The sequence below is a fragment of the Lynx canadensis genome, chromosome A1 (genome assembly GCF_007474595.2).
Source record: "Lynx canadensis isolate LIC74 chromosome A1, mLynCan4.pri.v2, whole genome shotgun sequence".
Taxonomy (NCBI): Eukaryota; Metazoa; Chordata; class Mammalia; order Carnivora; family Felidae; genus Lynx; species Lynx canadensis.
Window position 1 is genome coordinate 138,541,739 of NC_044303.2, and position 23,481 is coordinate 138,565,219.

Consider the following 23,481-nt stretch of genomic DNA (forward strand, 5'->3'; position numbering starts at 1 on the left):
TAGTTACCACGTGGCCAGCAAACTCTTTTTTGAATTGTTGGTTTTTGAAGGGATAGGGTAGTTATGGAATGATAATTGTTGTGCCTCTGATAAGTAAGTTATAAAATTGTGTACCTTTGGAAAATTGGTAGCATTTGTCACTTGTGCTGTACTTGTGGGTAATCTCCACAGATTCAAGGTAGATCGTGTACTTTATGGTGTCAGAAATCTTTCTCATTAGGAACGACATTTAAAATAATGAAATTTTCCTTTATTATATGAACAGTTCCTTACTGATGAAGCAGTAAGGGGGGCAGGCAGGCACCATGTGCTTTTGAAAATAGTCACATGAGTGTGATGACATTGCTTGCCCGTTTACAGCGCAGGCTTGGCCTCACAACCCCAAGATCAAGAGCTGCAAGCCCCACTGAGCTGGCCAGCTGACCCCGAAGTGTAGTATTCTTTAATGTTGATGAAACTGACCTGGGAAGTGACACTAGAAGCTCTTCCATTTCTCTTGGAATCCACTTTTATGCCAGAACCCGTGGCAGGGATTGAGCCGATAACCGAACATACCTTGCTTCTCTTGGGCACATGGCTGTACAGTGTGTCCCCGTTAGTCTTTGTAGCTGAGTTCTTGACCATGAAATGGTAGCTGCAGAGGTGGGTGCCCTGTTCAGGCCTGGACAGCTGTGATGATCCATATTCTTCTCTCCTTTTGGCTGGAATAGAGAAGCTAACTTGGGATCCATGGGTTGCAGGTGGCAGGGCCACACGGTGATGGGAATGTGGGTCCCCGGAAGGCTATTTGGAAGCAGTGTGTGCTTGGGGCTATTAGGTGAGCAGGAAATGTGCTTTTACTCTTTTACTCCAACCAGCCTTCAGGTTCTCCATTACAGTTACCTTCCGACTTAGCCTCTGCCTTTGAGGAGCTGCAGCACCTCCCTTCATTTCATTCCTGTGTTTGGGGAGAAAGCCCTGGTTTTTGCCAACGGATTTGCCTTTTTCTATGACCTACCTGTTGTGTTTGCTTCTCATTCACTCCATTCTCATTCTTTTGTCTTCCTTTATTAAAACACACACAAAACTTGCAAATCTTGCAATTCACCGCTCAGTTTCCATGCTCAGCCTTTCAAAGTCTCTTTGCCCAATCTGAAATAACTCCCTGGGCACTTGGCATTATTCTATTTTAAATTCTCTGTGTAGCACCCACAATTTTTTGATTTTTTTTTATTGTGTCTTCCCTGAAGACTCTAAATGTTGAGAGCAGGTGTTGGCTCCGTGCACTACTGCCTCCCTTATTCCTCAAACAGTGTGTGCAATGTACTCTAATACAGACTTGATACATACTTGATGAATGAAGTATGAAACCATATCTTACTTTAGATAAGAAAAACGTGGGATATTAGGGGCGCCTGGTTGGCTCAGTTGGTTAAGCGTCCGACTTCGGCCAAGGTCACGATCTCACGGTTCATGGTTTCGAGTCCCGCGTCGGACTCTGTGCTGACAGCTGAGAGCCTGAAGCCGGCTTCGGATTCTGTGTCTCCCTCTCTCTCTGCCCCTCCACCACTCACGCTCTGTCTCTCTCTCTCAAAAATAAACACTTAAAAAAAAAAAAAAAAGGATGTAATTTACAAACGAGCAAGAAGAATTACCTTTTTTGAGTTCATACTGTTGGCAGGTGCAGGCATTCATTATCTCCTTCCGCCCTCACTAATTCCCAAAGAAGGAATATCTGCTGTTAATCTCATTTTGCAGATGAGGAAAGGAATTGCTGTACAGAGAAGTTAAGCCACTTGTTTAAAGCTAAACAATGATTAGTGGTAGAGGTAGGAATGGGATCCAAGGTTGTCTGACCGCAGACCAGGGCCCGGGTGCATCACCACCATGTTCTCCTGCCCTCATGATGTCACCGAGTGAAAATAAGGATGAAAGGAAAACAGTAAAATGGAGGCTTATATTTTGGGCGGAAGAAAAAGACTTGAAGGCAGGAAGAGCTAAGTACTATCAGAGAGGTTGACATGAGATGACTCAGAGTTCAGAGGGTGTATCCTGCCTTCAAAAGCTGCCTTACAGACTACATGGGGTTAGGTTGGGCAGAAGGGATCGGGGCAGAGTGCTCCCCAGTGACAGGAGGGTGTGAAGTGCTGGGAGTTTCATTTCACGGTCTTTAGAAAGAGGAACAAAACATTGCTGGGCAAATTACTACTGGAATTTGTAAGTAAAAGAGAAATGGAGATTATAGTACCTATGACAAGGTTCCATAGAGTACAGATGGGGTAGTGATTGAGCATAGAGCATAGGTAACATTTCTTCGTACTCTCGTGGCCTGTTGCTTGCACCGCTTCTTATTCCAGAAAAAGTCAGATGCACAACTGAGATAGATTAATATCCTAGAGAAGGAGTGCCCTCTTAATCCCCTAACAGACAATTCGAGCTTCCAGTTCCTGAAGAATGCGGTAACTGATAGCCTGCCTAAGTCTGTTAGAGTGAACCATCTTAAGGATTAAAAATACTTCTAGTTTTTTTGTTTTTGTTTTTTAAGTTACTGTTGCTGTACGTGAGAAGGAAATTTTGAAGTAGAGGTTTATGTAGTATCTTTTTAATGGGGGTATAGTGCTTATTTTACCTTTCTGCTTTTAATTCTGTGAATCCTCTTGCTGCCATAAAGAGGATTTGGCGATCACCGTAACTCGAGTCAAAGAATTTAGCCTTTTGGGCACGATATCTTCATCTGCAAAATGAAGGTACTGATACCAGACCACCAATCTCTCTGGTATTTTCAGAAAACGGGAAGAATGTGCCTGGCACGCAATATTCAAAATAGGTTATTTCAGGGGACCAAGAATACTAATAACATTGTTTTTAGTATGACTACATTAGCAGCTAGCCAGTTTAGTAAGTTCTCAAGTGTCAGGTGCTGGGCAAGGGTCAATAATACCCAGTTGAGTTGAGTCTTACCTGCTAGGTGAATTGTGTTTTTATGTCCATTTTACAGCTGGGGTAGCTGAGGCTGCTGAGATTGGAACTCAGGTCTAATTTACCTCTAGGTGCCTCATGCTCAACCTTTATATTCCTTCCACTAACACATCAGGATGTGGGTGGAGATCCTGACTGACGTTTCTTGTCTACTTTTTCAGCCACATTGAGCCAGACACATGTTTTCCTAACTTCTGGGAAAGTTTTCACTACTCTTAAAGTTTATTTTTTGAATTTATTTTGAGAGAGAGGGAGGAGGGAGGGGGGAAGGGAGAGAGAGAAAGAAAGAGAGGAAGAGAAAGGGGGAGGATCAGAGAGAGAGGGAGAGAGAGAATCCCAAGCAGGCTCTGAGCCGTCAGCACAGAACCCAATGCAGGGCTCGAACTCAGAAACTGCAAGATCATGAACTGAGCTGAAATCAAGAGTTGGACACTTAACTGACTGAGCCACCCAGGAGCCCTTTCAGTGTTCTTTAGAAATTACTGAACAGTAGAGGACTGTGGGAGAGGCTATATCCCAAGCAAGGCCAACCTCTCTGGTGTCCTTTCTGGTGTATCTACCTCTGCCCTGTAGATAAATGTTGATATGATTGTGTCACTCTGGTGCTCAAAATCCTGCCCCCCGCCCCAGTAATTTCCCATCCCTCAGGCCCTCCATGATCTGGCCTTCATGTCCGGCTTCCTCTCTGGTCCTATTCACCCCCTCAAGTTTTGACAGCCTGGCCACAGTAAACTCTTGCTTCCCAAGGAGCCATTCTGTAGCCAGTCTTCATGCTTTCCCTTGACCAAGTCCCATCTCTCCTCTGGGGGGAGGACTTTGCCAGCATCCTGTGGTGTACCTGGAGACTCCTCCCAGCTGTGCAGAGTCCCTGGCAGTAATTTATGTGGTGTTGAAGCTTTTCTCTGCCCCTGAGGCTGTGAGCTCTCTGAAGTTAGGGTCAGGTCTTGTTCTCTTACTACCCTCTGTGCCTGGCACAATTCAGGGATTTGTTGAATGAAGGGAGAAGAAAGCATAAAATAATTTAAATGTGGTCACAATATTCATTCTTCTTGAACACAGATCTTTTCTTTTAAAAAAAATTTTTTTTAACATTTATTTTTGAGACAGAGAGAGAGCATGAATGGGGGAGGGTCAGAGAGAGGGAGACACAGAATCTGAAACAAGCTCCAGACTCTGAGCTGTCAGCACAGAGCCCGACGCGGGGCTTGAACTCACAGACCGCGAGATCATGACCTGAGCCAAAGCTGGACGCTCAACCGACTGAGCCACCCAGGCGCCCCAACAAATCTTTTCTTCTAAGTATTCAAAGTACAGTAAAACCTTGATTTGCAAGCATAATTTGTTCCAGAAACATGCTTGTAATCCAAAGCACTTGTATATCAAAGCGAATTTTAAGTACCATTGGCCCAGTTGTGATCATGTGATGTTTGGCGTCACCTACTACTTGTATTGCAAGACATTGCTCATTCATCAAGTTGAAATTTATTAGAAAGATTTCTTCGTCTTGTGGAACACTTGTGGAACAAGTTAATTGCAATCCAGGGTTTTACTGTATATTCATGTGTAATTTAAGACTGCGTTAAGTTAGGTGTGGTGAGGCTGTTGGAGTCCGTCAACAAGGGGCCAGCTCTTCCAGAAGCCCCACCGAGGCAGGATGTGGCAGGAGTTAGGAAGCAAGCAGAGCCTGTCTGGCAGAGATGGGCTTGAGTCCTAGTTTACCCCTGAACTTCCAGATTGCTGTGGTCAGAGTACTTTACCTCTCAAAGCCTCATTTTCCTCCACCATGAAGATGATGGTTTCTATCTTGAAGAATGATTATAAGGACTTAATGAGATAATTAGTATGGTGTCTGATACATTCATGTGCACAGTACTATTAAGACACAAAGGGTGTTTTGCGATGTTTTTATCCTTATGGTTTACTAAGCAACCTCATTTAATAAGTTGATAGATACTGTTGCTTTCACATTGAATTTCCATGTTAGGATGTGAGAAATTTTGTATTCAGTGTGAGATAAAACAAAGTTGGACTCTTTCTTGAAGTTACTTTAGTAACGTCTCTAAGAGGGCTTTGTCAGTGGTGAAGTATCTGCACATAGGTACCTTTCATAATAAGGTTTGTAAAACATATTTATATTGGTCAACTAAAGGTTTATAGTTGGTCTTGTCACAAAAGTTTATATACTATAGAAGTTAGGGTTAGAGGATGATCAAAACTATTGTTTACATTGAAAAGCCTTCTGACCACAACCCCAGTTTGATCATTTGATGTAAATTGCTAATAAAGTCCAAGGGAGAGATAAATGGAAGCTCTCTCTCTTTCTGTCCGTCTCCATCCATCCATCCATCCATCCATCCATTTGCCCGTGTATCTGTAAGAAATGGAAGGAAGAGCCTTGAACTACAGGCCAGCTCTTCCACAAGAACCCCTATGGTATAATAACTACCCACTTTCTGACATTGGAAAGCATCCATTTCTGCACGTGTGGCTCCCAAATCATCTCAGTGGAGCAGGGTCGCTAAAGGTGCTACAGTTGATGATAAGCAGTGCTGAATAGAAAATGTGGTTTCCTGGGAAACTGATGCATTCGCCTCTTCTTAGCAGCGAAAATCCTATCAAGAGCCTCTGTGATATGGCAGAAAATGCCTGGTAGTTTCTTGCCTGCTGTCTGCAATGGGCCTCTCTGATTTCACCCTTGTCCCATTATGGTCTCATCTCAACAAAGCAGCCAGAGGGATCCTTTTGGAGTGAAACTTAGATCTTGTCACCTTTTTCACAGAGTTCTGCAATGGTTTCCCACTGGAGTTGACTCCTATGTCCTTAAGATAGCTTTTCTTGTTCCTGACCTTGCCTCCCGTTCCTCGCCTCTTCTGCTTCAACCGCCATGTTTCCTATCTCAAACAATCCAGGCACATGTCATTTTAGGGCCTTTGCCCTTTCAGTCTCTGAACATGAAATTCTCTTTCACCTCTACATGGTTCACTCTGAGTTTATTCAGGTCTCCGATAGAACATCCGCTCACTGGGGGCATTTTCCTACTTTCCCATTTAAGATATCTCTTTACCCTACCTTACTTTTCTGAGCTCTTGCACATCCCTCGCATATCAGACATTTGATTATTTCCTGTCTCTGTCTCCACTAGAATGATAGTGAAGGCAGGTAGTTTGTTGTAACCACAGCTGTACCATGCAGTAGATCTCTTCAATGGACGAATGTATGGGGAAACATGGTGGTTGGTTCTCCCTCCCTTGTGAACTACGGACACACCATTCCCTCACCTTCTGTGTCATTGGGGGTTGTGATGGTCAAATGGGACAGCATATACAGAAGTGCCTTATGAAGTGATCACTAAGAAAATGCAAGGTGTTATTCTTACCCCTTTAATTACATACTTAGATTAATTACATACTTAGGCTTTGGGATTGGTTCTTTGTGTTGGTTGCTACAGATGTTCAGGTCTTGCTGGGCGATGTGCTGAATTAGGAAGAAAGAATGGATTCCAATTGACTTTTGGCTGAACGTTGCCTTTGGTGAAGCCAATATTTGGCAGCTTTGTATGTAGGTCCTATTTTTCACGGGCAGAGAACCCTGACCAGTTGACCTGAAGATACAGAGAAAGTTCAAAGTATGGGGCTAAAAAGGACAAGGCCAGAAAAATGGGCTCCTGTGTTCTAAAGCCACTGTCAATTCTAAAGTGGGACTGGGAATGGGAAAGGAATCGCTTAGTGTGCCCTCTCCTCCCAACACTGCTGTGTATGACACAGGAGAGATGGACTTACGGCGGGGGGTGTGTGGCCATTAATTGGACGTGGGTAGTTTGGAAAAGCACATTCTGTGATGTGTCACAAGGAGACACTTCCCATAGTGCGTCTTTTGCCCTCAGTTCTTTTTTTCTTTTGTAATCTTAAATCAATTTTATTTAATATACAGTGTTTTATTAGTTTCAGGTGGAAGTACGATGAGTCCACAATTCTATGTGTTACTCACTGCTCATCCTGATAAGTGCACTCTTAATCCCCTTCACCTATTTTTCCCTTGGACCTACCTCCCCTCTGGCAACCACCAGTTCTCTATATTTAACAGTCTGTTTTGTTTCTTTCTTCTTTTTTTATTTGTTCGTTTGTTTTTTCAAATTCCACATGTAAGTGAAATCCTATGGTATTTGTTTTTCTCCGACTGAGCTACTGCACTTAGCACTCCATCCTCTAGGTCCATCCATGTTGTTGCAAATGGGAAGAACTCATTTTTTTAAAATTTAAAATTCCAGTGTACTTAACATATGTTGTTATATTAGTTTCAGGTGCATGAGATAGTGATTCACCAGTTCCATGTATGGAAGTGCCCTCAGTTCTTCATTTTGATCAGATGAAATATTCTTTGCAAACATCAAAATTCAGCTCTTGCCTGCCCACCCCCTTCCTTTTTACCCAAGGTGTTTCCAGATTCCAGTTCCTGGTAGGGTGGATATATCTCTCTTCTTGTTTTCCTGTATTTTCCATCTTGCCCCTTTTCTGCTTCAGTTAAAGTGTTAGTTGCTTTGTTCTTCTAGCCCTTTCTCCTCTTGCGATTGCCATCACTCCCCAGCCCGTTGCTGCTGCTGTTTTCTCCTTTCCCTCCCCACTGAGCCCTCATCCTTTTCTTTTCGTTCATTGCCTCCCACGCCCTCTTTTGGAGCTAGGGCTATATGGGGTTTTTGGGGGCTCTTTCCTCATTGCCCTGTGCCCTCAGTTTCTGTGGCTTCATGTTTGCCATGCTGCGGCTTGGCTGGCTTTTACCTGCACTTGTTCCCATTCAAGCAGGAAAAGAGTAAAGAGGAGAGGCGTGGGTCCTGGCTTCATGGTGTGTACTTTGACGGAGGGGATGAGAATGGAGGAAGAGAAGAGGCAAGAGCATGAGGAGAGATGGATGTTGTGCAGTGAGCTTTGGGGAACTTGGACAGCGTTGACTGATTCTGCTCCTGACTCGTTTCCATAAAAGCCTTTCTTTCCGAGTTCCTGGAGGAGGAGCACGGGGTGAGGTGGTAAATCTTCCAACTAGTGGCTTGGAGCACATGAAAAGCATTGGATGGAGGGTGAAGACCTGGGACTGCAATGCGGTGGGACCCGGAACAAGGCACCTGCTGGTACGGCATTCAGTTTCCTCACCTTGAAGTCAGATATTTATCAGATGAGCTCTGAGGCTTCTTAGAGCCCTGTATTTTGTAAATTTCTGAATCCTTACTTCTCTGCGCAGGCATTCCTGATTCTTGTATCTTTGTGCTAGTCATTACTTGGTAGGACAATCAGTACTGTTGTTTTTAAGAATGGCCTCTGTGTGTGTGTGTGCATGTGTGTGCGTTTGCGTGTGGTTGGTAGAGAGTAGAATTTGTGTTCTGGCACAGATGCTGGTCAGATGAGGAGGAGAAAGGGCACTGTTCCATTCTTTTGTACCCTCATAAGAGGGACTTCCTGTGGAATGCTGGAGCTACGTGTTCTACCCTGAAATAAGAATACGGACCGTTGTGTCCCTGTTCTTTGCCCAGGAGTTATCAATTCACGGAAACTTAGGGTTCTTTGTATCGCTGATAGTCTTGGTTTTGGTTTGGCACATTCAGTGCTGTCTGTGGACCCACACTGACTTTCACATGAGATCTGGTTTGACATACATTTGTAGACCTCAAGCATTGAAAAATAACCAAATGATATTATTGTCTGCTTAAGTTCAACTCACATCTTCAGCTCAGGTCATGATCTCACGGTTCGTGGGTTCGAGCCCCACGTCAGGCTCTGTGCCGACACCTCAGAGCCTGGAGCCTGCTTCGGATTGTCTCCCTCTCTCTCTCTCTGCCCCTCCCCTATGCACATTCTCTCTCTCTCTTTCTCTTAAATAAACTTAAAAATTTTTTCAGAGCCTGGAGCCTGCCTCGGATTCGGTGTCTCCCTCTCTCTCTGCCCCTCACCTGTGCACATTCTCTCTCTCTTTCTCTCAGAAGTAAATAAACTTAAAAAAATTTTCTGTTTTTAAGTCACCTGGGGGCGGGGGGCACCTGGGTGGCTCAGTCACTTAAGTGTCCGACTTCGGCTCAGGTCATGATCTCACAGTTCATGAGTTTGAGCCCCGCATCGGGCTCTGTGCTGACACCTCAGAGCCTGGAGCCTGCTTCGGATTCTGTGTCTCTCTCTCTCTCTGCCCCTTCCCTGCTCATGCTTTCTCTTTCTCTCTCTCAAAAATAAATAAACCACACACAAAAAATTAAAGTTCCCCATAATACATTGGGAAGAAAAGTGTTTTCCTTTGAGGAAAAAAAATGGTTTTCCTTCAGGAAAAAACTTTTAATGTCGTCTGTTTAGTGTCTGTAAGGCCTCTCTGACTCTAGGATCCCCTCTGGTGGTCTATATTGGAAGATCAAGTTCCCCCACCCCCATTTTCTTTTTTCTTTTTTTTTTATTTTTAAAGGTTTATCTATTTTTGAGAGAGAGAGAGAGAGAGAGAGAGAGAGAGAATGCTAGCTCACCACGTATGAGTGGGGGAGGTGCACAGAGAGGGAGACAGAGAATCCCAAGTAGGCTCTGCATTGTCAGCACAGAGCTCGACAAGGTGCTTGAACTCACGAACCATGAGATCATGACCTGAGCTGAAGTTGGACACTTAACCGACTGAGCCACCCAGGTGCCTTATGGGGAACTTTAATATACAAAATGGACATAACTTCTTTATTATAAATGTATTCTTCAAATATAAATATATTAAATTTATTAATTCACTGAGAACAGTGACTTAGCCTGGCAGTTCAGGTCCTTTCCAGTGTATTAAAATTTGGTAATTAATACATTTAAGCGAATGAAAGGTTTTTAGATTTAAAAATAATTAGAAACCTATTTTCCACAGTGAAATTTAAATGGGATGCTTGAGAACTCTCACTGTGTCTGTTAGTCTCTGTTAGAATCCATAGTTCACTGATCTCAGTTTGAAAACCACTAAGGTAGAGAATGAAAATGAATTAACCATCAACCCAAGGAGCTAGGAAACTGAACCAAAAGAATAAGGGAGTGATTAGATTTTTTTTTTTTTTTTTTAATTTGAGGGAGGGTAGGGGCAGAGACGGAGAGAGAGAGAATCTTAAACACGCTGAGTGTGGAGCCAGATGTGGGATTCAATCCCACAGCCCTGGGATCATGACCTGAACCAAAGTCAAGAGTTGAGAGCTCAACTGACTGAGCCACCCAGGCCACACCAAGTGAGAGATTAATTTAAACACACACACACACACACACACACACACACACACACACACACCCCAAAATACCACTTGTCTAGACCCACGTATTCTTTTCATACTAAAGCTATTCATCTAGAACTCTATACCAGGTATCATAGATTCTAGATTTGCAAGACTAGATCAGTCCTTATTTAGCTCTGTCCTCTATTACAATGCATAAAGCAAAACAAAAACAAACAAGCCCTATGTTCTGGTTGTGCTTATTCCTTAAGCTAACGCAATCTTTGTCATCTTTGGACATCTGTGATCCCGACAAGGCTCTCACTGTAGAACTGAACTCTGTGCCCTGTCCTTCCCCCCATTGTTCTGTGCTTTCCCCCTTGGGGCCTGCAGAACATGTCAGAGCCCCTGTCTGCATGATAGACCCTCAGATATTTGTAACTGAACATTTAACCATGATTCTTCTCTTCTTTGGCAAAACAGTCCCAGTTCCTTCAATTGTTCTTCATATGACAACATGGTTTCTCTGTCCCTTTGGCATCCTTGTCCTTTTCCTCTGAATGTATTGTCAGTTTTGTCTATATTTAAGTATTCCATGGCCCACGTATGTCTGATGGAGAGCAGAGCCAGACCATACCCATTTAGTGGAGTTATTAGATTTTCATCCATGCAGGGTAGGGTAGAGTTAGCTTTTTTGGGTGGTGGTCTCAGTGATAAGTCATGCTTAGTTAATTAGTGAAAATCCCAACACATGTCCAGTTAAACTGCAATTTACTTCATTATTTTTTTTTTTTATTTTTTTAATGTTTGTTTATTTCTGAGAGAGAGAGCAAACACAACTGGGAGAGGGGCAGAGAGAGAGAGAGACAGGGACAGAGACACCCAGAATCCGAAGCAGGTTCCAGGCTCTGAGCTGTCAGCACAGAGCCGGACATGGGGCTCGGACCCATGAACCATGGGATCATGACCTGAGCCATAGTCGGATGCTTAGCTGACTGAGCCACCCAGGCATCCCTCCTTCATTTCTTGTTTATGCACTGGCTTGTTTTGGAACCAAGCACAGGACGTTACTTCCTCAAGAATTACTGGGATGATATAAGAGTAGATGTTACAACTAGAATTTTCTTACACCTAAGCCAGTACATTTTCTGCTATGGTCTGCTTGAAGTGTCATAAATACATTCAGTTTCTAGGAATGCTTTGTTTTCATACATCTATGAGTAAGTCGGTCTTTTTTTATTCTATTTTTTATTAAAAAAATTTTTTTAATGTTTGTTTTTGGGGGGTGGGGGAGTAGCAGAGAGAGGGAGACACAATCTGAAGCAGGCTCCAGGCCTTGAACTATCAGCACAGAGCCCGACGTGAGGCTTGAACTCACAGAGAGATCATGACCTGAGCCGAAGTCAGATGCTTAAGTGAATGAACCACCCAGAAGCCCCAAGTTAGTGATTTTAAAAGGAAGCAAACTAAGGAGGTTTTTAAAGCCTACTTCGGTTTTTTTCTTGAGGAATTTGGAGTAATTTACTGACCCCTGTCATGAATTTTGGTTTCTTACTCAATTTAGCTTTGGTACAGAAACAAAGGCTATTTCACTTCTGTAGTGGTAAATCATTACATCAAGTGTGAAAGTCATGGAGAATTTTTGACTTGTGTGTTTATATTTACCTGACTTTATTGCAGAGGTATGAAAAATGGGTAGCTTTTAAGTATTAACATATGCATTTAATTTATGGTAATTATTCCTTTTAGTAAATAACTGTTAAGTATGTAATTCAGATCTTTTAAATACTTGACAGTTTTTTTGTCTTTGTGTTCTATCAGCTGCTGAGAGAGACATGGTGAAGTCTAACATTGTGATTATGGATTGGTCCAGCTCTTGGGCTTGTTAATTTCTTTTTTTTATACAGATTTAATAGTATGATAACTTACTTTTCAACTGAAGATGATACAGACTTCCTCTTTCCAAGTCTTACTATGTCTTACTTTAAAAATCTACTTTTTCTGATACTATTTTGGCCATACTAGCTTTCTTTCAGTTGGTACATCTTTTTACCTTTTTTTTTTTTTAATGTTTATTTGAGAGAGAGAGAGAGAGCGTGAGCAAGGGAGGAGCAGAGAGCAGAGAGAGGGAGACACAGAATCCGAAGCAGGTTCCAGGCTCTGAGCTGTCAGCACAGAGTCTGACATGGGACTTGAATTCATAAACCACAAGATCATGACCTGAGCCAAAGTCGGAAGCTTAACCGGCTGAGCCACCCAAGCGCACCTATCTTTTTACTTTTAAACTTTCTGTGTTATTTTTATTTTTGAGTTAAAAGATTCCCTTCTGACCGTGTTAGTTCTTATTTGGATCAGTTCATTTACACTTAATATACTTGCTGGTATATTTGGATTTATATCCTATAACCATCTATTTGACATACGTTTTTGTTTCTCCCATCTTTCTGATTAATAAAATATTTTCTAATTGAGTTTTTCTTTTATAACTTGTTAATTATATGTTTTTATACTAATGTTTACTTGCAACTTAAAACATGTATAATTGACATGAGCATAATAAGCTATTACTTTTAACATTTGCCCCAAACTGGTAGATGCTTGAATTCCATTTACCTTTCACATTATTGTCGACAGACATAGTTCCACAAATAATATAAACACTGTGACATAGTTACTGTTTGGTGCATTAGATACTCATTATATCTACTATTTGATATCTCCTTTTGGGTGTCTGTTTATGTTTCAGATCCTTTTATTTCTGCTTGAATAATTCCCTTTAGTATTTCTTTCAGTGCTGACCTGCTGGTGATGAATTCCTCAGTATTTGTCTGAAACATTTTAATTTCAGCTTCATTTTTAAGAATGATGGGCATAGAATTTTAGGACATCCATTATTTTCTTTCATCACTTGAAAGATACCATTCTGTTTTCTGACTTCCAGAACTTGTCTGAGTCGTTCTCTTCTTTCTGGAATTTTAATGCATTTTGTCCTTTTTTTCCATAGTTCTCTGATGCCTTTAAGAATAGGACTTTGTGGGGCACCAGGGTGGCTCAGTCGATTAAGCATCTGACTTTGGTTCAGGTCATGATCTCACGGTTTGTGAGTTTGAGCTCCATGTCGGGCTCTGTGCTGATGGCTCAGAGCCTGGAGCCTGCTTTGGATTCTGTGTCTCCCTCTCTCTCTGCCCCTTCCCCACTCACACTCTGTTTGTGTCTCTCAAAATTGAATAAACATTAAAAAAAAAAAGGCTTGAATTGGAAAATCTGTGGCTAAATATAAAGAACTTAAAAAAAAAAAAGAATAGGACTTTGTAATTTTTCTGTCTTTATTTTCTAGTTGTTGTCGGCAGGAACGCTGGCCCGCTGTGGACTGTTTCGTCCTGTCTGGAAATAGAAACCATTCCTACTTGAAAGGCTCTTTCCGAAGAAATGTCTTAGAAGCCTTTGAAGTCATTTTGGTTTATCTTCCCCAAGAAAATGATACTCTGATAGCCCCCTTAGATTTAACCAATTTGCATTCACCTATATTTTGTTGATTTAGTTTTGCTTTGGGATAAGAAATTTGAATGGTCTTGAGATTTTATACTACACAAAAGGTGGCTTGAACATGCTTTGAAGTCAGTGGTTCCTAAACTTTTTGAACCATATGTTTCTGTACACTCAGAAGAATCTCTAACTAAAAGAGTTTCTCCCCAGATGAATGCCTGAAACCCTGCATACATTTTGAGGTGCCTAAGGAGCATTGCTTTTCCCTCCCCTCTCCACTCCTCCTCTCCCTGTGGATTTCAGGGTGAGAATCATCGTGTTAAGTAGATGAAACAGAGGTCGAGGTGAATGTAAAGGTGTAGTAAGTCACTAAATGCTTGAGCACTGCTGTTGGTATGGTCACATGTTGGGGAGAAAAGTGTGCTGAGCCTGGGATGGCAAGATGTGGATTTGGGTTTGTGGTTCTGCCACTCACTGGACCTCATAGTACCGGAGTTTTCATTTTGACAGTGGGAGTCATGGTAATCTTTCCTAGGACTTGCTGTGGGAATAAGATGAGAAAATACACAATAAAGCACTTTGTAAATCATGAAACACTGTGCATATAAAAGATAATATGTGTGTTTAGATGTGTCTAGATCTATAATATGTGCGCACACATACAGGAAATAATTTCTGCATTTTCTCATGTCTGTTGAAAGAAGTACTTAAACAGAGCAACGTAGAAGAGAAGGCTTAGTGCCTGTAGTAGTTTCTTTGGCATTGTGCTTGAAGAATGGAAAGCAGATGACCTAACTTGGAGCTTGGGGCAGAAATCAAGACACTCTATACTGTCCATCTGGTTCTGGAGTCTTGATCTAGTTAGTGGTAACTAGTTCCTGTACTTGTATTTACTTATGAAATTGGATAATACACTTGAGAGAATTTTCAAGAATCTCCAAACATATTTAACACTGCTGTTCAGAGAAGGTTCTATGCAGAATTATTTTTTGTTGTAAAGAAGACAGGTTTCAGATCAAATCAAGTATCAGATCGAATTTGATAATTGACTTAGGGCATTATGTTGATATTAGCATAATGGTTTTCATTGGCATATATTAGTAAACTTTCAGTACGGTATTCGGTATCTTAGTTAACATGTACCCTTATTGTAGTTGCATCATAAAAATTACTCTAGGGGCACCTGGGTGGCTCGTCGGTTAAGCGTCCGACTTCGGCTCAGGTCATGATCTCGCGGTCTGTGGGTTCGAGCCCCGCATCGGGCTCTGTGCTGACAGCTCAGAGCCTGGAGCCTGCTTCCGATTCTGTGTCTCCCTCTCTCTCTGGCCCTCCCCTGCTCATGTTCTGTCTCTCTCTGTCGCAAAAATAAATAAAAACATTAAAAAAAAATTAAAAAAAAATAAAAATTACTCTATATAAAGACTATGCAGAATACCTTGAAAAACAGTAGTACATGTTTTACTGTACTATAACAAGATGACCATTGTTATTATTAACTTCCCATTTCTATTTAGTTATGTAAAGTTAGAGTTGAATTATATGCATACTTTTGAGAATATGAGGAAATCCATAAACCTTTCCTGAGAAGAATGGACACATACACATAAAAAGAGAGTTTGGCTTACAATTTTTAAGGGGTTCCCAGACCAGCTGAAACCTATTTATGGATTCTTCCTGTGGCCCCAAATTAAGAAACCCCACTATAAAAAGATGCATACTTTGTTCTCATTGTCATAATTTGAAACTATAGTATTTATTGCCTATTCATGCCAGATACTTTAGAAACTAGATGGTTAAATTTGTTGAGCATACAACACTGTTACTAACCAAATAGAATTACACATACATTGTCTATAGAGGATGAGAGTTAAGACTATAGGGAGAGCATTAGCACAGGGATATTCAGTGAGTATGATAATACAGGCACCAAGTTACTCAAGGTATTTAGAGACCTAGATCAATGAAAACATATTTAGAATGTGCACATTGGTGTCGATCATTTCCATCTGAAACATTCATCGGAAGAGGAATAAAAAAGTTGCGTGAAAGAAATAGTATTAAATCTTTTTGTCACGTGAAACTTTTTTGGTTGTTGGAGAAGAAACCCACAGATGTCACAGCATTTCAGCAGAAAGCTTGGTCTTTCAGAAGTATTGATGAGTTTTACAAGCAGAATTTCTTTATGAGATGCTTCATGGTAAAAAATGTTGGTTTAATTTACGTGCATGTGTGTTTGTATTGAGGTATATTTACTATGGTTGTAGTTCAGCTTTTTTACTCAATATTTGTTCTCATTTTCCATGTTACTGTCCTGTAGAGATTTTACAAGAGTATTTGAGTGTTTTTATTTGGGCAAGAATAGTTAACCGGTGGTACATCTTCATTGTTCAGAGAGGAAAGGGACTGATTCTCATGTTCATCTAAACTGGTGGAGTTGAGAAAGTGAAAATTTTGAACTGCTTAAGGCAAACATGAATGGAAAAAGGAAGACCAGAGTTTTTAAAGTTGAAATTTGATCTTACTGCTAACAATGTTGACAATATTTAGTAGTACACTTTAATAAAAGTGGGCAATAAATGTCACTGGTAAGGGAAAAAAGATAAATGATATTAAGGAGGAACTGTTTACTCTCCATAAATTTGGAAATAAAAGTTTTGGCAAGGTTGCAACGAAAAGAATACTCGTGACCAGCACAGGTGGCAATGAAATTTGAGAGAACATTATTGGAGAGCAGTTCGGCAATTTGTGACCAGCTTTCACACTTTTGGAACCATTTCTGGAATTTTGTTCTACAAAAGTAAAGCATAATGTACACGAAAAGGTTTGGTGGAATATTAACAATGTTAACCTAGAAACAGTCTTAAAGTACAACATTACAAGGATGATAGAGTAAAATGTAGAAGGAACATTATAGTTGATGGAATGCAATTAAAAATGATGCCAAAAATCATAACATGGAAAATTACTTTTGACAGAAAAGCACAACCATATGTGTATTTAAGCTGTGATGATCGCTCTCTAAGAGTTAGCCGTGTGTTGAACAAAGACTGGGAGTCAATGGAAGAATGAAAACAAGTTGGTACTTTTGGGTGGTGTCAGGATGGATGGGATTGATTTCCTTGCTACCATTTTTTTCAGTAATGATAAATTTTAGACCGCCTTCTGACTTTATGTGCTTATGAATTTTTGTGTTTAATATGGAATTAATTGGAAATTGAGACATGTGAAATGAGGCCTTTTTTCCCCCCTAATAGAGGCTTTTGTTCCAAAACGTTTTGCTGGGTCACCTGTTCTTTCCGCACTGGCTTCACATGTCACCTTTATTACATACTTTTTATGCGTCTGCTTCTGGACTTCATACTTAGTCGTCTGTCTTTGTGCACCTGTCATGCTATTTAAATTATTATGGTTCTATTGTATGCTTTACTTTGAGCTGGGGCAAATTCAGACCCCGCCCTGCGTAGCCCAAGCATAGCATTATCTTTCTCCCAACTGTTTCTAGTCTTGTGTATCTGTTCTTCCAGATGCACTTTAAAATAAGCTCACTTCATTTGAAAAATTAAGTTTGGGTTTTGACTACAGCACGTTAAATTTTTGGGTTTACTTGGGGAGATATTTTTGCCTGTTAAGCCTCTTACTGTGTCCACAATTTTCAGTGAAATGAGTGTGTGTTGTTTTTAAACTTGGCATAGAGTGAGCTGGCAGAAAGGTGATGACACATGTTCAGCATTTCTCCCTAGAAGCACAGCGATTCTGATAGTGATGTAGACGAATTCACTTGGGAAAGCTTAAAGTTTTAATTGTCCAAAACAAAGTATGAAATGACTCCAAGTGGGGAAACGATGGAGGCACATGGGAATTCTGTAAGTTGGAATTTATCTTTTCCATTAATAAAATCAATGATCCTTTAAGAAAAAGAGCAGGTTTTCGGTGGCCACAGTGGTGAGAAAGACCCCAGTCTGACCCTCAAATCGTCCCTGGGCGCTGATTATTTACACTGTACTTGTTTTTCAGAACATTTTCTGAAACCTATTTTTCCTGTTGTGTGTCGCTTCATCCGAATCTCCTTCGAACTCTAACTTTCCTGAATGAAAATGTTCATGTTCTTTAGTATTCATATTTCCTTTTTCTGGCGTCTTCTCCTGCCAACCCTCCATCCCATTCTATCCCATTGGGCTTCTCTCTTAGTTTCTGCATCACCCCCTTCCCTCCTCCTCCCATAATACTTTCTGTGTCTTTCTGGTCTCCTTGTGATAAGCAAATAAGAGGGCTGCTTTCATTGCTGAGTAGTATTCTTCGTGCTAAGACTCTGGGCATCTCTCTTTAATGGATATGTCTTATTTCTGGCCTGTTGTTGTTTACTTTCTTGTATCAATGTAGAGCATGGTGTGGTCTCAAAAGGAAGGCATACCTGAATTGTAAAACTGTTCTGTTCGGGGGTGAATTGCTTTGGAAAGGGTTGCAGCTAAACTCCTTTTATAAATTGTAGGTGGTCCTTGTTCACCCAACCAAATAAAATAGTAATGTGATGGTTGTTTTGACCAGATCCAGATTAGATATCCTTTTGATCTATGGAAAACTTTGATTTGTTTATACAATTTGTTTTCTTAATCAAAAAAAAAAAACAAAAAACAAAAAAAACCAGTCAGGTCAGATTCTGTTCGCAGACAATTAACAGTCTCTTTAGCAACCAGGAACATGACTAACACAAGCTGTCCTTCCTTTTTTAGGAAATGGAATTTCATCGAAGTTTCCTCTCTGTCATGTCAGACATTTGTTACTGTTTTTTTACTTTTCAGATCCTCTTCCTGAACTTTTTTTTGGAAGCTGTCGTATGGTGCATTTTTCTTGGTGTGTTACTTTCTATTGACGATATTTGTGTATGTTTGCACACGCTCACATGTAGAGAAAGGACAATCCAAAATTATAAACTCGTGTTTTTTTCCATGAAACCACAATTTGTGTTTATACCAATTCATAATTAATGATAATATTTCAGGGGCACCTGGGTGGCTCAGTTGGTTAAGTGTCCAACTATGGGTCATGTCATGATCTGGTGGCTCATGGGTTCAAGCCCTGCGCTGGGCTCTGTGCTGACAGTTCAGAGCCTGGAGTCTGCTTCGGATTCTGTGTCTTCTACTCTCACTGTTCCTCCCCTACTCCCGCTCTGTCTCTCAAAAATAAATAAAGATTAAAATTAAAAAAAAAAGGTGTTTTTTTTTTAACATTTATTCATTTTTAAAAAAATTTTTTTAACGTTTATTTATTTTTGAGACAGAGACAGAGCATGAACGGGGGAGGGTCAGAGAGAGAGGGAGACACAGAATCCGAAACAGGCTCCAGGCTCTGAGCGGTTGGCACAGAGCCTGACGCGGGGCTCGAACTCACAGACCGTGAGATCATGACCTGAGCCGATGTCGGACGCTCAACCGACTGAGCCACCCAGGCGCCCCCATTTATTCATTTTTGAGAGTGAGAGAGACAGAGCATGAGCAGGGGATAGGCAGAGAGAGAGGGAGACACAGAATCTGAAGCAGGCTCCAGGCTCCGAGCTGTCACCACAGGGCCCGATGCGGGGCTTGAACTCATGGACCTCGAGATCATGACCTGAGCCGAAGTCAGATGCTCAACCGACTGAGCCACCCAGGGAGCCCAGATAATGTTTCATGTGTGTGATGGATTACAAACTGCCAGGAAAACAGCCGTTTTATTTTTAAAGTTTAGATGAAATATCCATGTGATTATTGGAGAAAGGAGTTATGCACTGATTTTGTTTCTGCTACTGATTGGCATAGTTCTTGATATCCTACAGAATATAGTGCTGAGACCCATCAAAGGCAAACAGATGTTAAGGAGACTGTGTAGAATTTCCTCTGTTTCCTTTCCTCCCCTATCACAGGGGGAGGAACTTGCCAAGAGCGGGTTTGTTTTTGTTGGGCAAGCACACAAAAGCCCAGATGCTTCTCTGCACTGGGCCAAGCTCTGGAGGCCCTCCAAAGTGGGGGACCCTTTCCACCTCCTAGTTTCCATTATGCTGCCACTCCCATAGGCTGGGTGGAATGTACCATCTCTCTGGAGGACTCTCTTTGTATTGTTTGCGTGTGTGTGTGTGTGTGTGTGTGTGTGTGTGTGTGTGTGTGTTTGGAGGGAGTGTCCTGAATCCTCAGAGTCTTCAAGCATCCCAAGATGGTCTGGCAATCTTGTCCATCACTGCCTCTCCCTTGGTTGTAGCAGTGCTGATCTAGTCCCTCCACATAGCCTCTGGATGATGACATACCAAAGAGTCCTCACCTGCTGCCTGCTTCCTTGGCATACCTTCTTTCCTTGGAGTGTGCCTCTGGGACCCAAAGGCAGCTCCTCTCCTTTGGACCGGGGTACTTAGCAGGCTTTGTGCCAACCAGAAGCTCTCAGGAGAAAGTGTAAGGCCAGGCCGGATGAGAAAGAGGACCTGGAATTCCCTCAGTAGAAGACAAATAGCACTTGGAAACGGCACAACAGGCGTGGGAGCATGTGGTGCAATTTATTTGGCAAAGTTCGTGAGTGTTGAAAGTTCTTAACCACCTACTGTGATCCACTCTAGGGTAAGGCAATAACTAACAATAATTGTTTTGAGGGGCACCTGGGTGGCTCGGTCGGTTGAGTGTCGGACTTCGGCTCAGGTCATGATCTCACCGTTCCCGAGTTCAAGCCCCGCGACGGGCTCTGTGCTGACAAATCGGAGCCTGGAGCCTGCTTTGGATTCTGTGTTTCCCTCTCTCTCTCTGCCCCTCCCCCTCTCGCATAAAATAAATACGTGCTAAAAAATTTTTTTAAAAATAATTGTTTTGAACCTTTGTACTATGATAGTATATTAGGAACAGAAAAAAAAGTTAAATAGAATCAATGATGTTTCTTAGGTAGGAAATAAAGGACAACAAAGTTGAATCATATTTCTATAGCTAGTAAATTTTAAAAGATTTCTTCCCTATGCTTTGGACTTCTTCAGGTTTAAAAACAGAACAAACCAGCTCTGACACCCATACTTTAATATATCAGAAAGCACCTGTCATTGAAAGTATTTGTTATCGGAAATGAGGATTTGTGATGTTTGAGTCTCAGCCACATGAAATGAACATTAACAATGCTGTTTGGGACCCCAGCCCTTTTGACTGTGTGTTTTTTTTAGAGCCAGGGCAAGAAAGTGTGACAATGCCTCAACTTAACTCATTTTTTAGGGGCAGATGACCGTCTATGCAAAGTTTGGCAGAAATGTTTATCTTCCTGAAGATGCCGAGTTTTACTTTATTTATGATGGATCTCATCAGAGACACATCGTGATTGCACAGCGCACTGAGGATAATGTTCTCCAATCCAGCATTCCAGGTAAGGTATAATCTTCACTCTGCATTTGAGAATTCTGTCTGGAAACCTCTTTCCTCCAGGGACATAGTCTGGGAAGAGGACCAAGAGGAGCAAGTAAACAGTGCTCCAAGTGGGATGGGTTTGGGTCAGAGGTGGAGAGAGGGTGGGGTAGGGGAGGGACGGAGCCCATGAGAAGGCGCACAGTGGGTTATCCCGCTGAGGTTCTTCCAGCTCTGTCAGCCTTGCCTTCGACTGAGCAGACCCACCCTGCTGGCTGCACCCAGCTTTCACAGTGGGCTCTGTTTTGGGTATAGCTGAATGGAGGACTCCCTGTATCTTAGGATCACCTCCTATTGTCCTACGGCCTACGGTCAGGGTGGCTCAGGCAGACCTGAGACGTGACCAGTAGGTTTTCATTCTCCCTGCCTACTTCGCCTGCACTGAGTCTGGTAGCCCTAGTGTCTGCCTGTCTCCCGCTTGCTCCTTTTGGTGTCTGGGGTTCCTTCCATGGCACTCTGTGTATCTAGACTTGTCTTTACCAGATCTCAGGCTCCATAACTTTGTCTTCCCACCACCCAAATGTTCGTGTTCAGAAACTTGTCATTCTCCTACATGTCTTCTTTGATTACCGTGGTGACAGATGACAAGTTAATATTTCATGTTAGTGTTTGTTAAGAACTAATAGTTCTCAGATGCAGCTGTTTTTGAAATTTCATTGGAATGTGGGTTATGTATCTGAGACATCAAGTTGTAGCCACAGAGCGTAATGAAGGTGTTATTATTTGCAGGGGGGAGGATTTTGTTGTTTGGTTTATTGATGGATTGGTTTTCTTTAACCTAAATGCGTCTTTTAGGCCCTCTAAATTGCATTGTGGAGGGAACCTTCAGTTCTTTAATGGGTAAGTTGGCTTCATTTTTAGAGGAAAGATACTTTTTTTAAAAAAAAGTATTTCATATTTTTAGATAGAGGTGGTGTGAATAGGGGAGAGGGAGAGACAGGAAGAATCTGAAGCAGGCTCTACATGGAGCATAGAGCCAGACATGGGGCTGGAATTGCAAGACCCTGGCATCATTGCCTGAACTGAAATAAAGAGACACTCATCTGATTGAGCCACCCAGGTGCCCCTAGAGAAAGGATATTTCTTTCTTTCTTTTTTTAAAAAAAATTTTTTTTAACATTTATTTATTTTTGAGAGTGTGCACAAGTGGGGGAATGGCAGAGAGAGAGGGAGACACAGAATCTGAAGCAGGTTCCAGGCTCTGAGCTGTCAGCACAGAGCCAGACGTGGGGCTTGTACTCACAAACTGTGAGATCATGACCTGAGCCGAAGTCGGATGCTTACCCGACTGAGCCACCCAGGCGCCCCTAGAGGAAGGATATTTCTAAGTGCTTCTGCAGTGTATCTGTTACATGTGGGAAGAAAGTAGACAGTTCACATGGAAACAACCCATAGTGAGAATTGCAGGGAGGTGCGAAGGCCCTTCAGCCCTACCTCGGCCTGGTCATCAGATCAATCTGTTGTCGCATTTCTGACACCATGGGCAATTTTAAGCACTTCTCTCTCTGTTCCAGTAACTTCCATCCTTAGAAGAAAAAAAGCCAACCCTCTTTAATGGCACAGAGTCACTTTGTCTCTTTCTCCTTAGCCTTTGTCTTTCTGCTTTGACTTTTACGTTGATGTCTTTACTGCCTTTTGCTCCCCCCTCCTTGCTTGATTTTCTCTTAGGAAAGCGTCTAGTGGGGGAAGAATGAAAATAACGAAAGTGCAATCCTAATATCAAAACTTCTATCATTTTCTTTACTTGGACACAGGGGTTAGCCTTCTTGCCATTCCTTGTGTGTTAAAATCTTTTTGATGGTAATGTCGCCTGTTTTGAAGTGAGAGGTCTTACCTTAGTTTTAACAGAATCCATACAGGCAGGTGACAGTCCCTGTTTCTGAACCTTAAATGTCTGCTGTTGCAGCTTTCCCATGGTAGCTTCTCGGAAGTGTGTAGAGTAGATTTCTGTAGTATGTACTGGAAGCTTATAGTCTGGGCGGGGTGGAGGGGGGGTTGCTATTTGGTGCCCACACCAGTAGATCATTTTTAAAGAGGTGATGTGAAATGGCACTGGTTCTCACTTAGTAAACTGGGATGCTCTTGTTCCTGTGAAGGCTCCTATTAGCCATTTGCTTGGCTATGATTATAATAATCACAGAAGTTGGGTGGGACTAATTCCTGGAGCTTCTGTCAAGTGCAGCATAAAAATGTACCTGGAGAGTGGTTCACCCACCTTGACAAGATGAAGGGGGAGTATAAGGAGGGACAGGTGGCAGGATTCGATGACCACCCACAAGAGAAATACTAAGAGCACTTCCAAGAGACAGACGCTATTCTCAGAGGTGGCAGGGGTGGGGGGCAACGAACAACATACGTAAGTATTTCTGATGAGTTGTCTTCACTTACCCTAACTCGTAATTCGAAGGACCTCCGTGGAGCTACTTTATAAAACTATCA

The 23,481-nt window shown here is 41.9% G+C and overlaps 1 protein-coding gene across 1 annotated transcript in view; it reads left to right on the plus strand.

Moving 5' to 3' along the window:
* Nucleotides 1-23,481, plus strand: part of ARHGEF28 (Rho guanine nucleotide exchange factor 28) — a 284,777-nt gene that overhangs the window by 102,386 nt on the left and 158,910 nt on the right. Inside the window, exon 3 of the mRNA XM_030322942.1 lies at nucleotides 20,857-21,004. Coding sequence (XP_030178802.1) covers nucleotides 20,857-21,004 — 148 coding nt within the window. The remainder of the gene's footprint in view (nucleotides 1-20,856; nucleotides 21,005-23,481) is intronic.